Source organism: Theropithecus gelada, chromosome 1 (assembly GCF_003255815.1).
Source record: "Theropithecus gelada isolate Dixy chromosome 1, Tgel_1.0, whole genome shotgun sequence".
Taxonomy (NCBI): Eukaryota; Metazoa; Chordata; class Mammalia; order Primates; family Cercopithecidae; genus Theropithecus; species Theropithecus gelada.
In genome coordinates, this window is record NC_037668.1 from 71,556,209 (window position 1) to 71,572,875 (window position 16,667).

At 47.0% G+C, this 16,667-nt stretch overlaps 2 protein-coding genes and 1 pseudogene across 3 annotated transcripts in view; all 3 read left to right on the forward strand.

Annotated features, from left to right (window-relative positions):
- KDM4A (lysine demethylase 4A) overlaps positions 1-1,379 on the forward strand; it is a 57,217-nt gene extending 55,838 nt beyond the window's left edge. The window contains exon 22 of one of the 2 annotated variants that reach the window (XM_025384293.1): positions 69-1,379. In XM_025384293.1, coding sequence (XP_025240078.1) covers positions 69-209 — 141 coding nt within the window. In that variant the 3' untranslated portion in view covers positions 210-1,379. The remainder of the gene's footprint in view (positions 1-68) is intronic. The other variant, XM_025384303.1, reaches the window with a different exon arrangement.
- Positions 1,380-2,580: 1,201 nt separating this feature from the next.
- Positions 2,581-16,667, forward strand: part of ST3GAL3 (ST3 beta-galactoside alpha-2,3-sialyltransferase 3) — a 234,131-nt gene continuing 220,044 nt past the window's right edge. The window contains 1 exon segment of the mRNA XM_025384323.1: positions 2,581-3,546. The gene's annotated coding sequence lies outside the window, so the exon portion shown is untranslated.
- Positions 12,541-12,634, forward strand: LOC112615672 (annotated as a pseudogene).

The following is a 16,667-nucleotide window of genomic DNA, read 5'->3' on the forward strand; positions in this document are numbered from 1 at the left end:
AGGCAAGGATGCATCCCTTTGTATTTTTCTTAGGGTAGCTGACATTTGGCTTGCTTATTCTTCTATAGTCAGTAGCCTCAGACATGCGCTTCAATGAGATTTTCACAGAGAAAGAGGTTAAACAAGAAAAGAAACGGCAACGAGTTATCAACTCAAGATACCGGGAAGATTATATTGAGCCTGCACTATACCGGGCCATCATGGAGTAGGTGCTTCCAGGGTCCAAGGAATTCCCAGCCATCCAGGCAAGAGCACTCTGGGTTCCACAGCACAGCAGACATGGAACTCTGAAGTCGCTGAAAGTGAAGTTGTAAAAAGAAAAGGAATGAAATAACCGACCCATCATCCTCCCACCCACCCTCATTGCATTCCGCTGTAGCGAAAGGACGAGCCCTTTCTGGGCACGTGGCAGCAGTCGCTGATCTGCCAGCTACGGGGCTGAGCACTGGAATGCTGTGGCTGCACTGGCCCCAGTCCATAGAGGGGTCAACTGTGCTGGCTGGACTGGCTGCCCTGTTCCTGGCCTAGGACTTAGCTTCATAACTATCACCTGCACCTACTAGGCTGAGGTGCTGGTACTTGCCCCAACCCCTACTTTTGTATTTATATGTGTGTATGTGTGCGTGTATGTGTGCGCGCGCGTGTGTGTGTGTGTGTGTGTATGTATGTTTGGTCTGGACCAGCTTCTGCCAGCCCCTGGCCTTTACTTTCTTCCTTGCCTATGCAGGGCAAACAAAATGTGAAATTCTGCCCTCAGCTGAGCTGAGTAAGGGCTCCTGGGGGTTGGCTGGAGATGGGTGTGGCATCTGTCCAGGCCTGGAACAGCCTCAAGACAGTGCTGGCAGAGCTGCAGTATTGAGATGCTAAGGAGCTGATGCCACCTCTTTGTCTTCCCCTGAAGGAGAACATGGGGATAACATGGGTGCGTGCCCACAACACTCTAGGTGCAGAGCCCCTGTGGCAAAGTATTAGAGGGTGTGGGTGGGGATTACCCTGAAGCGGGGATTTTAATGATGGAAGCAGGCAGAGCCTGGTGGGTGATTCTGTCAACAGAAAATTGCAATCATGCAGGGGCTTACTATAGAGTTAGGATGAAAAAACTGGGGCCATTGGAGGCCCACTGTGGGTGGGAGGGAGCTGATTTTGGGGTGGGGGTGGGACTAGAGGGCAATACTGAAGGGGTTAAACAGGTTTTTGCTCCTCGAGAATTTGTTTGCCTGGGCCCAGGGTTGGAGGGCTTCACACCAATACCCTGTGTATACAAGAATCAGATTTATAATACTTCCCCTTTTTTGTTACGTATGAACACTATAAACCAAATTATTTTGAAAACTGGTGCATCACCTTGTCCTTAGCAATAAAATGTGTTGAGCAGAGGATTGGCTGTCTGCCCCAAGGAGCCCAAGTGGTCCACGTCAGGCTGGGGGTGTATCTAGTCATAGGCTCTGGAGCAGGGCTGTGTATTTGAAGACAAATCAGTAAGGCAGTCCCTAGGAAATTCCAGAGAGTGGGTCCTTTGCTTGTCAAGCTCTGTATTAGGCCAAGTATGGTGGGTCATGGGAACAGGGACACTTCTGGCTCTGAGCACCTCTTTGTTGTGCTTGCTCTGCCTTAGAGACAGGCAGGATGAGGTAACGGGAAGCACCAGACCAATGAGTCCTCTCAACAGAGTATCTCTCACTGCTGCCCCATTTGATACATCTTCGTTAAGCTGGCCTAAGTTCATGCCAGTATCTGTGTTATATACACATTGTGGAACCAGTGTGAAGAACGGGCTGCGTTTTAGGTGCTTGAAAAGCAAGGGACCCAACCTCCAGTGGGATCCTCAGATTGCTCTCCGAGCTGTCTAGTTGGTGAGAAGCTTCCCTGGGGGAAGATGCAATCTCCTTTGGCTGGTGGGTCCCTGAGGTCAAACTGGACAAGGATGGGGAACCATAGAACAGGGAGCGGGGCAATGAAAAGGTGCAGGACTTGGGCGCCCCGGAGTTGCACCGGCTGGCCCTTGAACAGCCAGGCACTTCCTGAGGCATGGCCCTGTCCAGGTGCGGGAGAGGCTTGGGTCAGCTCTGCTACTCTGGATGCTTCCTTGTGCCCCTGCGGGTGAGAGGTGGTTGCTAATTGGTATCTCATTGTGAAGAAAGGTGCAGGAGGTGATCTTTTTTTATGTCAGCTCCCTCCTGGGGCCCAGAGAGGGAAGTTGGCCTTTCCCCCCCCCCCCACACTCCACTTGAGGATTCCCAGGGGATGTAGCAAGGGAGGCTGGGCAGAACCAGGCCTTAATGGATTGGTGAGAGAGCCCAATTCACTAATCCATCCATCTTTGGAAGAGGGGAACACTTCACCAGCCTTTTTACACAGGGTCCCTACCTTTCTCCATGACCCCACTTCCTCCAGCGGTGGGCGCTGGGTTTAATCCCAGCAGTTTTTACTCAACAGCTGACCAGTTTTCCAGAAACCACTTTTTATTTTGGTCAACGTAATAACTCTTAGGAAACCGCAACTCAGGTGATCCAAATCACACAGACCGGTCTATTCTCCCCCCCCTACTGGCTGCCTATGCATCGGGTCGACCTCGAGAACTGGCCCCAGTCAAAAGCGGCACCTCCTGGTCTGCCAGTCCCTTCCTGCCTTAGGCAGCTCCTCCCAGAAGCCTTTTTGTAGGGCAAACTGCCTTCCCTCAGTAAGGTAGGGCCTTTGGATCCAAGGTTGCAGTTTAAAGACCACCCCAGCTTTGTTGAATACAGTTTTAAACCCCGCCCCAGGCGGATAACACCAGGGCTCAGCCGCAGGAATGAAAAAGTGGGGTGGGAGGGCTGCAAAGGTTACGTGGGGCTTGGAGGCCCTGTGCCATGCCCGGACTAAAAATGTTCTACGAGTCTCTTAACGCTCATCTCCGTGCCCCCTTACCCACCAGGGCCCACGGAGGTCTGAAGCTTTCGGCCTCAGTGAGCGGACTGGGTGCGCTCACGACCTGGAGGGCGAGATGAGATGTTCCTCGGTGTGAAGTGGCGGTGACTACCCCAGCACTTTGCGTTCCCCGCGCGGGCGACGAAACAGGCTCTCGAGGGGAGAGAGCCGTGCGTCCTCTGGGCCGTGAAGCCGGGGGAAGATGGTTCCTCTAGACGGCTCGACGTGCCCGGGAGAGAGACCCGCGCTGAACCTGCAGGCTGGGGCGCTCCACCAGCGCGAAGCTCTGACCCCGCACTTGCCGCAGCTCTGGTCCCGTGGTAGGCGGGGTGGGCGGGCCGGCAAATCCGCGGCTCCTGCGTCTATTGGCCTGCTCGAGGCAGCGCAGCTCCGCATTGGCCAGGCCCTCGCTCCGCCCGGCTTCCGCGCGCCCATTGGTCGCAGACTCCCGACCGGGTCGCGGCCGCGCGCTCCGCCCGCCGCTGCGTCCCCACTATGGCGGCGCCCATGCAGCCCACCGCGTCGTGGGCGCCCGCCGGGGTCCCCCGCGGCTGTCGCCGCCGCCTCCGCCGCCGCCTCCGCCTTCCTGCCCCGCGTCGGGCCGGGCGCCACCTTCCCCCTGCCTCCCTCTCCGCTGTGGTAAGGGCCTGCCCAGTGCGCTTCGGGGCGCGATGGCTGACCGCGAATAACGGTAGCCGCGCCGCCCCGCCCCTCCCCCGCCGGCCGCGGTTCCCGGGCTGGGCGGGGCGCGGAGCCAGCGCGCTAGTGCCCGGGAAGGAGGGGTCGGGGCACGGCCCAGTCGTCCTTCGGGCTGGGGGCCCGGTATCTGGATGACCTCGCCTGGGTGGGGGCCGCCGAGCCTGGGGGAAAGGCCGCCCGGACGCGGGCCAGGAGGTCTGAGGTCATCTCTGTGCGGGACCCCGCAGCGCTGCGCACCTTGGCGCAGAGCCCCGACACCATCATTCGGGCCCTGCTGTGGGAAGAGGAAAGAAAAGTCCAGGGAGCGCCTGAGCGGGAATCGGCAGCGTATGGGTAGTCGTTGTCATTGCTTACTGCTCTGGGGGGGGGGCCAGAACCGGGGTCAGTTTGATCAGCAAAGTACGCCTCTCTTGCTTCCTTTCCTTCTGGCACTTTCCCCCGTTGTCTCCTCGGTGCTTTTGCTTGCAAGAGAATATATCTTAGAGAGAAGAGCAGATTTGGTTAAGAGAGTGTCCCATGAACATTTTGGATTCCTTTTTACAACAATGTCCCTTTTTATGATTCCTCAGTAAGCCTCATCTTTGTTTATGTTTCCTTCACGTATGAGGAAGGAGTGAAATCTTATAACTGAATGTAATTAATTGAATGGGGGACCAGTGAAGGCAGCTATTACCTCAGAAAGTAAAATACTCAAAACTTTTCAGTGGATGTACTGTGAATTATAGATAGCTGGACATGAAGGTAGGAAAAAACTCTTACTAGGTTACTAAAAGTAAGATAGTCCCCATGACAAATTAGGTTGTTTCTAAGTCAGAATTATCTTGTAGAGATGATCACTGAAATGTTTGGTGTACTTTCAAGTCAACAGAGGATTAAAAGGAAGCTGGCACAGAAATTTATTACCAAATGATATTTTCAAATAATCTCTTAAGGCAATAACAGCTCCTCCTATGATTAGAAATTCTTAAGAATATTTTGAGATACTAAGTGGTGAATCTCTTCATTTCACATGTCTGTCTAACCATGGCTTAATAAAAATAAAAAATGATGAAACAAGGCATTCATGTTCTTAGAGACTAACAGACTTTGTATCAATCAATGGAACGCCTCTTGAGTATATGTTTTATGCAAGGCATTGACTGAGGGGAAACTCAAAACCATTTAAGATAAGAAACTTGTTCTAATGGGCCTATAATATAGTTGAGGGAATAAAGCACACACATGACAGTGATAACTATGATATGGTCTCTAGAATTCCAAGATGGTAGGTACTATGAGAAACCGGGAAAAGGAGAAATCAGTGTGTTTGAGGAAGGTTTCACAGGGAAGCTGAGGCTTGAATTGGGTCATGAAGAGTGGGTAGGCCTGGCTGGATGAAGAAGAAGAAGTGAGCAGATGAGAAAGTGAGGATGGCAAAGGTGCAGGGGAACCTGAGATGCTCATGGGTGGTTGCAGGGAGTTTCTTAGCAGAAAAAGCAGGATATGAGGTTGCACAAAAGGTGGGTTGATGGCATTAATCCAAGAGGTACCTTTGTCCTGTATGGTGCAAAGAGTAAACAAGTAATAGAATTTATTTCCAAGGAAGCTGGAGCTAACTATCAGGAATATGGTAACACTTTACTTACCATTGTCACTTTTTCTTTTTTTTTGAGACAGGGTCTCCCTCTGTCCCTTAGACTGGAGTGCAGTGAACATGGCTCTCTGCAGCTTTGACTTCCTGGACTCAGGCGATCCTCCTGCCTCAGCCTCCCAAGTAGCTGGGACCACAGGCAGGTGACCTGGCGAATTAAAAAAAAAAAAAAATTTTTTTTTGTGGAGACAGGGTCTTGCCATGTTACCCAGGCTGATCTTGAACTCCTGGGCTCAAGAAATCCTCCCACCTTGAGTTCAAGACCAGCCTGGCCAACATGATGAAATCCCGTCTCTACTAAAAAAAAATACAAAAAATTATCCAGGGGTGGTGGCAGGCGCCTGTAATCCCAGCTGCTCGGGAGGCTGAGGCAGGAGAATCACTTGAACCTGGGAGGTTGCAGTGAGCTGAGATCGCGCCACTGCTCTTCAGCCTGGGCAACAAGAGTGAAACTCAGTCAAAAAGAAAAAAAAAGAAATCCTCCACCTCAGCCTCCCAAAGTGCTGGGAATATAGGCATGAACCACCACACCTAGCCCATTGTCGCTTTTCTGATTCACCTCAGCTACTTGGAATAACAGTTCTCTCAACCCAGAAGCTATACCTTAAATTTATTCTTATTTTTCTTCTTTTTTTCTCCCCTGTGTTTTTGGTTGGGTGCCAGCTCTTGTTGACCCTACTTCCACACTGTTTCTGGCATCTGCTTCTGTTTTTGAGTCAGAGCCTCCCTCTGTCGCCCAGGCTGGAGTGCAGTGGCCCCATCTTAGCTCACTCCAACCTCTACCACCCGGGTTAAAGTAATTCTCCAGATCTCAAGTGATCTGCCCACCTTGGCCTCCCAAAGTGCTGGGATTATAGGCGTGAGCCTCCGTACTCAGTCTGGCATCTGCTGCTTTTCACTCCTACTGTCATCACACTGATTTGGGGCCATCGGACCATTCCTGTGAATTACCACAGAAACCCCCTAACATTTTTTTCCTTCCTCCCCTCTATTATCTGTACTGCCATCACTTCCAAGTTTGTCATTTCTCCAGCCAGGACTTTGAATGGCTCCCCATTATCTGTTGGGTTAGGCACAGACCAGCCTGGCATGGGCAATATGGGCAAACTGATTTCTTGCCATTCTCATATTTTCCAGGTCAGTGGAACTATTTGCTCTTTGTGCTTTGCTGTTTGTGCTCTGTATCTTTGCTCATGTTGGCTTTTTCTATCTTAAGTATTGTCTCCTTGACCCTAATTGTTCTTATGTGTGTTTCAGGGCCATTTGATACAGAACTTCCTTTGTGAAGCTTGTCTGTACTTCTCTTCCCATCTGGATGAGATGTCTGTCCTCTTTAAGTTTAAAGTTTAAACCACTATAACATTAGAGTCTGCCTTTTTGCGATAACTGCCTTAAATCCTGCTTCTACCCACAATATAAGACTGAAGCTATTTCAAGACATAGACTGTCCTCTTCATCATCCAACTTTGTACATAGTAGGTACTTGGCAAATATATTTTATATTGAAAATAGCTTTGAACCAGGATGGAGGCAAAGATAATTCTTTATCCAAACAAAATGTTTGTCATTAAAATCTATAAATAAAGTTGTTTATGTGAGAGAATCCCTTACTGAGAGATCTGTATTGATATAGATACCTTGGATTAGGTTGCACTAACAAAAACCTCAAGACTTCAGTGGCGTAACAGAACAAAACTTGACTTCTCATTCATGTGATGTGTCCAGCATGAGTGTACAGGAAACTCTTCACAGTCACTCAGGGACTGAGGCTGATAGAAACTCCATCTTAATATGGTACTGCCATGACCATTTTGATTAAATGAAAAGATAGTAGTCAAGTGGATACTGGCTTTTCAAGTTTCTGTCCCACTATGGCATATGTCACTTTCATTCACATTTTCATTAGCCAAAGCAAGTCACAGCCATGCCTAACTTTAAAGAAGGTTAGAGAATTTCAGTGTTAGCATATGTCTGGGAAGCAAAGAGCCAGAAATATTTGGTGCATAGCACTAATGACTGCTACCTCGTCTATGGTATCACAGCCCATTGTAAGATTAGAGGTAGCACATCAGATGGGCTGCTAGAGGCAAACATTGACAGTAGCAAGAAATGATAGCTCTAACTAGGCATGGGGTAGTGGTAGATTCAGAGTCAAAACTCTTACAAGCACTTGTAAGTGCTCACAGGCCAAGGGTGTTGATACAAGGGCAATCTGTTACATCCCGGTTATAACAGTCATTCCTGAAGAATGTCTTCTACAAAACTTACTGTGTTACAGCATTCTTAGTAACAAATACAGCAGTGGTTCTGAGATAGCAAAAAATAAAAGTTAAATTATATTCAAGGTATTCAATTTATAAGAAATCGGGAAATGTGTAATAATTTTAGGTGCATTTTCACTCAAATGGTGAAAATTAAAAAATAATCTTAGTTTAGGCCAGGTGCAGTGGCTCACGCCTGTAATCCCAGCACTTTGGGAGGCCAAGGCGGGTGGATCACAAGGTCAGGAGATCAAGACCATCCTGGCTAACACGGTGAAACCCCGTCTCTACTAAAAATACAAAAAAATTAGCCGGATGTGGTGGCGGGCGCCTGTAGTCCCAGCTGCTCAGGAGGCTGAGGCAGGAGAATGGCGTGAACCTGGGAGGTGGAGCTTGCAGTGAGGCGAGATTGCGCCACTGCACTCCAAGCCTGGGCGATAGAGCGAGACTCCATCTGAAAAAAAAAAAAAGAAAAAAACAAATCTTAATTTAACCTTACTGGTTTAATTGAACCTATGCAACTTGGTATTTGGGGAGGAGGTGAAAACTTTTGACAGACAGTAGAAACAGTACCGGTTGGAGCCCTGGTTCAGGAGACAGAAGATTTGGGTTCAGATCTTGGGTCTTCCACTATTAATAGTTGTCTGACATTAAGCAGGAATCTTATTTTTGAGCCTCAGTTTCCTCATCAGTGAAATGCATTGGGCAGTGGTGAGAAACAAGTCAGTTCATGTAAAATGCTTTGCAGAGCACGTGGTTCAAAGTAAGCACTCATGATCAGAGTGCTTCTAACTAGCTGCAGCAAGATTAGAAGAAACTTGAGAAATCAGGTAAGGAACCCTCAGAGATACAGGTAGAAGGGTTCCCCTGGATTTCCACACCTTTTTTCTCCCTTGGACAGCATCCCTACTGTATCTTATTTTCACATTATTATTATTGTATGTGATTGTATACATTTCTGTCTCTCCTAGACCAGGTGCTCTCATCATTCCACAAATGCGTACTGAACATGAGCTCTGCCAGGCTCTGTGCTAGGTGGTGGCTTGATAGGTATGAAGGACATGTCCCTGGCCTCAGAGAGCCTCCAGTCTAGTAGCACCAGAAGCAAGTAAAGAATACATTATAACCAGATGCAGTTAGAATACATTATAACAAGGGCTGTGGTTGAGGGTCTTGTGGGATCTTCTAAAAGCGCACCTGATATCATGGGGAATATGAGTAGTGGTTTTCTAAGGAAGTTCACATCTGACCTACATCTTGAAAAATCAGTAGTTACTAGCTGGGTGGATATGGGTTTAAAAGGCTTTTCACACAGGCAACAATGTGTGCCGTGGCCTAGAAGCAAAGAATGTGGCTACATCCTAAAGACACTGGTGTGGCAGGAGTACGGAGCCTGTTTGGGGAGTGTGTGGGAAATGAGGCTATAGAAATCGGTCAAGAATAGATGTGAAGGTCTTTGTGAGTTCTGGAATTAGAGCTGTATCCTGAAGGTGATTAGGTGCCACTGAAGGATTCGAAGATAGAGACTTGATCAGCTTCGCCTTTCAGGAACATCACTGTGTGGAAGAGGCAGAATAGTGAATACCTATTTCCCTCACGTGGGGAGTTCTGAGGTTTGCAGCCATAGTACCATGCCTACTACACAAGACTCATAAAATATGCAGGATGAGAGGTTAGAATGAGGTGAGACTGAACGGAAGGCTGGTTAGGCTGCTGCAATATGTGAGGGGCATGTCTGTACTTCCTAGGGCTAGATGAGCAGCAGACCAGGATTTCAGTAATAGCCTCACCAGTTTCTATTGTGTCACCTTGGATAGGCTTCAGAATCTCATGTCTTCTTGGTTTTCAAATTTGGAAAATGAGCACAAAGGTTCCTACCTTGCGAGGTTGCTCTGAGGATTGGAGGGAATAGATATAAAAAGCCTGGTCTTGTGCTATTAATAGATATATACAAACAATAGTTTAACAATAAAAACAACAGCTGTAATATTTCTAATCTTTAGTATATTACCTGGTTCATGGTAGGTGATCACTAGTCTTAAATCTCACTGCCTAAAGATGCCAACATTGGCCGGGAGCGGTGGCTCACGCCTGTAATCCCAGCAGTTTGGGAGGCCAAGGTGGGCGGATCACGAGGTCAGGAGATTGAGACCATCCTGGCTAACAAGGTGAAACCCCGTCTCTACTAAAAATACAAAAAAATTAGCCGGGCGTGGTGGCAGGCGCCTGTAGTCCCAGCTACTTGGGAGGCTGAGGCAGGAGAATGGCGCGAACCTGGGAGGCGGAGCTTGCAGTGAGCTGAGATCGCGCCGCTGCACTCTAGCCTGGCGACAGAGCGAGACTCCGTCTCAAAAAAAAAAAAAAAGATGCCAACATTGTGGGATTTTTTTTTTTTTTTTTTTTTTTTTTTGAGACAAGGCCTCACCCTATCACCCAGGCTGGAGTGCACTGGCATGATATGATCATGACTCAGTGCAGCCTCAACCTCCCAGGCTCAGGTGATCCTCCCACCTCAGCCTCTCAAATAGCTGGTACCACAGGCACACACGCACCACCACACCCAGCTAATTTTTTGTATTTTTTGTAGAGATGTGGTTTCACCATATTGCCCACACTGGTCTCGAGCTCTTAGGCTTAAGCAATCTGCCTGGCTCTGCCTACCGAAGTGCTGGGTTTACACGCGTGAGCCACCACGCCCCGCCACGTTGTGGTTTTATTTATGCATTTATTTTATTCTTTTTCTCACCATTATACTAACAAGGATATGCATTTTAAGTGATTGATGATGCCGGGCTGGGAGTGTTAGGCATAAGGGAATTACTTTGAGATCAAAAAGAGACAGTTGATAAGAATACCATACGGGCTGGGTGCAGTAGCTCATACCTGTGATCCCAGCACTTTGGGAGGCTGAGGCGGGCAGATCACCTGAGGTTAGGAGTTCGGGGCCAGCCTGGCCAATGTGTTGAAACCTCGTCTCTATTGAAAATACAAAAAGTAGGCCGGGCGCTGTGGCTCATGCCTGTAATCCCAGCACTTTGGGAGGCCGAGGCAGGCGGATCATGAGGTCAGGAGATTGAGACCATCCTGGCTAACATGGTAAAACCCCGTCTCTACTAAAAATACAAAAAATTAGCTGGGTGTGGTGGTGGGTGCTTGTAGTCCCAGCTACTCAAGAGGCTGAGAAAGGAGAATGGTGTGAACCCGGGAGGTGGAGCTTGCCATGGGCTGAGATCGGGCTACTGCACTCCAGCCTGGGCGACAGAGCGAGACTCTGTCTCAAAAAAAAAAAACAAAAAAAAAACCTCACTGGATGGGGTTGCTAAAACATACACACTTCTCCTTGGCCTGTCATTGTTGACTTTTCTTCCTCCTGAAATTTTGCTCCTCCTCAGTCATCTTCTGATGATTTTTTTAAAGATGATAATGGAAGTTTAGTTCCTATTTATTCTCCATTAGATTCTTTATCTGATCATCCTGGCTTGACATGAGTTCCTCCTTTCTGAACTCCTGTAGGACTTAATTTATGTTACTCTGATGAAATGTCATCTACTGCCTTGGCCTATTATTTGTCTATATATCATAAATTTCCTCCTCCTTGATGTCAGTTTTTCTTGCAAAGTAACTGAAAGGTGGCATGTTCATGTATTTTTAACACTGAACCCTTTTGTTTGGAATATGTTAAACAAGTCAGGAAATTCTATTACTGAGGATTTAAAGTATGTAGCGGTAGTTCTCAGACTCTTTAGTCTCAGGATTTTCTTAAAGTTTAAAAATTATTGAGTATTCCCAAATAACTTTAATCTTTGTGAGTATTGTCTGTTGATATTTAATGTTTTAAAAATCACTGAGTACAAAAAAAATGATAAAAAATGTTCTTGGCTGGGTGCGGTGGCTCACGCCTATAATCCCAGCACTTTGGGAGGCCGAAGTGGGGGGATCGCTTGAGCTCAGGAGTTTGAGACCAGCCTGGGCAACATGGTGAAACCCCATCTCTACCAAAAATACAAAAAAGTTAGCCAGGCGTGGTCGCACACTCCTCTGGTACCCCCTACTTGGGAGGCTGAGGTGGGAAGATTGCCTGAGCCTGGGAGGCAGAGGTTGCAGTGAGCCGAGATCATGCCACTGTACTCCAGCCTGGGGGACAAAGTGAGACTCTGTCTTAAAAAAAAAAAAAAAAAAAGTTCAGCCTGGGTAACATAGTGAGACTACATCTCTTCAGAAAATTAAAAAATTAGCCAAGCATGGTGGCACATCCCTGTAGTCCCAGCTACTAGGGAGGCTGACAGCAGGATTGCCTGAGCCTAGGAGGTTGAGGCTGCACTGAGCTGTGATCATGGCAGTACACTTCAGCATGGGTGACAGAGTGAGACCCTGTCTCAAAAATCACAGTAACCCACAAGCACGCATACTGTTAACTGGGAGAATAATCGTGGTCACCTCATCATGTTATGTAAGCTCTAGAAAACTGCTGGATGCTCATAAGAGAACGAGAGTGAACAAGGCAAATAAGGTCTTAGAATTATTGTGAAAATCGTTCTAAACTCGTGGACCCCCTGAAAGGGTCTTGGGGACCCTTGAGGGTCCTTGGACTACACTTTGAGAACTGCTGGTATATAGATAAGAGTTTTTGTGTGACTTTTATATTCTTTTGGTAACAACGTAAGGATGGAAACATTAAAAACGTCTATTTTCAAAATGCACTCAACAGTTTTCTTTAAAAAACAGCTAGTTTCTAGCCTTTGATAATATTAATGGCAGAAACCACAATTTTGCATCAACCAAAATAGATGTTTATCTTGGAAGGGCAGCTGTTTGTCTATTTGGAGTATCTGCTAGGTGCCATGCTACTTACATTTGCCATCCCAGGAAAGGTCACCAAACTGAGAACAGCAACATTTTTGTAGAAGAAAAATACGTAACTGCTCTTTAAGTTCTAAAACAGATGATAACTGGAAAACTTCTTCATGGTGCACGTTTCAGAGTTTCTCACTGTCTCATTGTCAAGTTTAGTTATGATCCTATTTAAAATATCCTATTACGGGCTTGCTTTGGCAGCACATATACTAAAATTGGAACGATAAAGAGAAGATTAGGATGACACACAAATTTATGAAGTGTTCCATAAAAAAATCTTTTTAACATCCAATTTTTACAAAAGTAACCATATTGATGTCATCTGTACTGCATGAACCGTTCTACATTAGGACGTGAATGAGTGAGTGGCAGTACCACACGCTCCACGCTGTGGAATTTTCACACTTCCTGAGGAGTCTTCCTGAACCTCATGTGCCACAGACATCTGACTCAGGGACTTAGGAGGCCAGTGTCCATGAAATTAAATACCAGAGAAGTTTATAAATAGGAGTTGTAGTATTTTTCTTCCAATACCCTGCTGAATCACGTTGAGTGCCCTTCAAGGTGTACATCCCCTCTGAGGGCAAATGACCTGGGCTGTTATAATGGCCTCTTCTTGCTCTGTGCTTAGCCTTCTCCAGTCTGTTCTCCATATTGCTACACAAGCAGCCTTTCTAAAACAGATTTATGTCATTTCTCTATGTACGTGATTCCCCATTGCCAATGGGATAAATTTCAGGCTCCTTAGCATGGCTTATAATCCCTCTCCTGCCCTTCTGCTTCAGCTTCCCAGAGTCAGTTTAATTCAGGCAACACCTCTGAAGCTTTTCCTGAGCCTCCTAGACAGTTATTAATTGCCATAATCTCATAACATCTGTTCCTTGTTTATACCATAACTGCATGCATCACTCTGCTCCTTGAGGGCAGGCACCACTCCCTGTGTGCCCACTGCTTTACTCAGGTGTGTAATAATGGCTTTTGCTGGGACTGTTAAGATGGCATAGCTGCTGGCGTAGTTCTATTTACTTTGCAATAGTCCAGCATAGTTTTTCTAAAATACGTCTTTCCTTTCTAAAAAAATATTTGAGGAGATAAACAATATGGAACTACTGCCTAGGCCTAAAACATGTAAAGTTTCAGAAATAATAGCAAGGAAAGGTAACGTTTATGTTTTCTTTTTCTTTTCTTTTCTTTTTTTTTGAGATGGGGCCTTGCTCTATTGCTTAGGCTGGAGTGCAGGGATGCAATTATGGCTACTGCAGCCTTGACCTCCTGGGCTCAAGTCTTAGCCTCCTGAGTAGCTGGGATTACAGGTGCACACCACCATGCCCTGGTAATTTTTTTTTTCTTTTGTATTTTTTTGTAGAGATAGGGTTTTGCCGTGTTGCCCAGGCTGGTCTCAAACTCCTGAACTCAAATAATACACCCATTTTAGCCTCCCAAAGTGTTGGGATTACAGGCGTCAGCCACCGTGCCCGGCCTATATTTTCTGATGATGTATTTTACACATACAAGAACAGAACAAATAATTATATCATCATTAAATCTTTTTTTTTTTTTTTTTTTTTTTTTTTTTTTTTAAATGAGACGGAGTTTCCCTCTTGTTGCCCAGGCTGGAGTGCAATGGCACGACCTTGGCTTACTGCAACCTCCACCTCCCGGGTTCAAGCGATTCTCCTGCCTCAGCTTCCCGAGTAGCTGGGGCTACAGGCATGTGCCACCACGCCCGATTAATTTTTGTATTTTTAGTAGAGACGGGGTTTCTCCATGTTGGCTGAAACTTCAGGCTGGTCTTGGACTCTGCACCTCGGGTGATCCACCCACCTTGGCCTCCCAAAGTGTTGGGATTAGAGGCATGAGCCACCGTGCCTGGCCCTATCGTTAAATTTTTTCTTTTTTTTGAGACGGAGTCTCGCTCTGTCGCCTAGGCTGGAGTGTAGTGGCGCAGTCTCGGCTAACTGCAGGCTCCCCGCCGCTGGGTTCACGCCATTCTCCTGCCTCAGCCTCCCGAGTAGCTGGGAGTACAGGCGCCCACCACCACACCTGGCTAATTTTTTGTATTTTTAGTAGAGATGGAGTTTCACCATGTCAGCCAGGATGGTCTCCTTCTCCCGAACTCGTGATCCGCCCACCTCGGCCTCCCGAAGTGGTGGGATTACAGGCGTGAGCCACCGCGTCCAGGTATCATTAAATCCTAATATGCCATCTTGCTTGAGTTTTTTTTTATTTTTTAAAGAAAGAGGACATTACATTTTTACTGAAAGGCTTCCTAATGTGTTTTTCCCTTATCCTTCCTTCAATAGGAAAAAGCCACTGTTTGAGTTAAAGGTTTTTAAAGTTCCCATACATGTTTTTATCCTTCTGCTACAACTTTTTTTTTTTTTTTTTTTTAGGATGGCATCTCACTCATCACCCAGGCTGGAGTGCATTGGTGCAGTCTTGGTTCACTGCAACCTCTGCCTTGAACACCTAGGCTGGAGTGCAATGGGGTGATCTTGGCTCACTGCAACCTCCACCTCCCAGGTTCACATGATTCTCCTGCCTCAGCCTCCCAAGTAGCTGGGATTACAGGGGCCCACCACCACGCCTCATTAATTTTTGTATTTTTAGTAGAGACAGTGTTTCACCATGTTGTCCAGGCTGGTCTCCAACCCCTGACATCAGGTGATCTGCTTGCCTCGGCCTCCCAAAGTGTTGGGATTACAGGCATAAGCCACCACACCAGGCCTCTTACCTACTTCTAAAGGGAGTACCTGGCCAGTGACAAAGTATTTTTCAGCTTTACTCTTCTGTTCTCTATTTTTAAAACCGTTGTAGATCATCTGATTTCTACTCAGGAAGTCACTGACTACTCATCTTGCAGGAGTCTGGATCCAATTAAAAGATAAATCACATGGTAACTTGACTAGATAAGGTTTAATATAAGGATTACTCAACTATTACAGAGAATTGGAGTAATGCAAGATTGGCTAATAAGAAGTAAAGAAATAAGCACATAGAAAGATAGTTAGCATCATCAGCTTTCAGGGGAGTGCAGATCAAAACTACCATGAGATGCTACCTCACACTCTATGGTGGCTGGAATCAAAACAGCAGATAAGAATAAGCAGTGGTTTGGGGCCAGGCATGGTGGCTTATGCTTGTAATCCTAGCACTTTGGAAGGAGGCTGAGATGGACAGATTGCCTGAGCTCGGGAATTCGAGACCAGCCTGGGCAACATGGTGAAACCCCGTCTCTACTAAAATACAAAAACAAATCGCCGGGTGTGGTGGCAGGTGTCTGTAATCCTAGCTACACGGGAGGTTGAGGCACGAGAATTGCTTGAACCTAGGAGGCTGAGGTTGCAGTGACCCGAGACCATGCCATTGCCCTCCAGCCTGGGCAACAAAGAGTGAGACTCTGTCTCAAAAAAAAAAAAAAAAAAAAAAAGAATAAGCAGTGGCTTGGGAGGCTGAGGTGGGCGGATTGCTTGAGGTCAGGAGTTCGAGACCAGCCTGGCCAACATGGCGAAACCCCGTCTCTACTAAAAATACAAAAATTAGCCAGGTGTGGTGGCATACGCCTGTAATCCCAGCTACTCTGGAGGGTGAGGCAGGAGAATCACTTGAAACCGAGAGGCGGAAATTTCAGTGAGCTGAGATCACGCCACCGCATTCCAGCCTGCGCGACAGAACAAGACTCTGTCTCAAAAAAAAAAAAAAAAAGAATAAGCGATGGCTCACACCTATAATCCCACCACTTTGGGATTTGAGGTGGGAGGATTACTTGAGCCCAGGAGTTAAGAGACCATCCTGTGCAACACAGTGAGACCCCATCTTTACAAAAAATAGAATCATTAGCCGGGCATGTAGTCCCAGCTACTCAGGAAGCTGAGGCAGGAAGATTGCTTGAGCCCAGGAGGTTGCAGCTGCACTGCGCCAAGGTCATACCGCTGCACTCCAACTTGGGCCAAAAAGTGAGACCCTGTCTCGTAAAGAAAAAGAGAGTAAGTGTTAGAGCTGGCAATGTGGAGAAATTGGAGTGCTCTGCTGGTGGGAATGTAAAATGTATGGCCACTTTGGGGAACACGCTGTCATTTCTTCAAGCAGTTAAACGTAGAATTACCATGCAACTAGGAGATTTCATTCTAGGTGTCCTAGTCCATTTTGTGTTACTATAACAGTAGCTGAGACTAGGTAATTTATAAAAAACAGATTTATTTCTTACAGTTTTGGAGGCTGGGTAGTCCAAGATCAAGGGGCTGGCATCTGGTGAGGGCCTCCTTGCTGTATCATCTCATGGCAGGACCTGGAAGGGCAAGAGAGAGTGAGGGAGA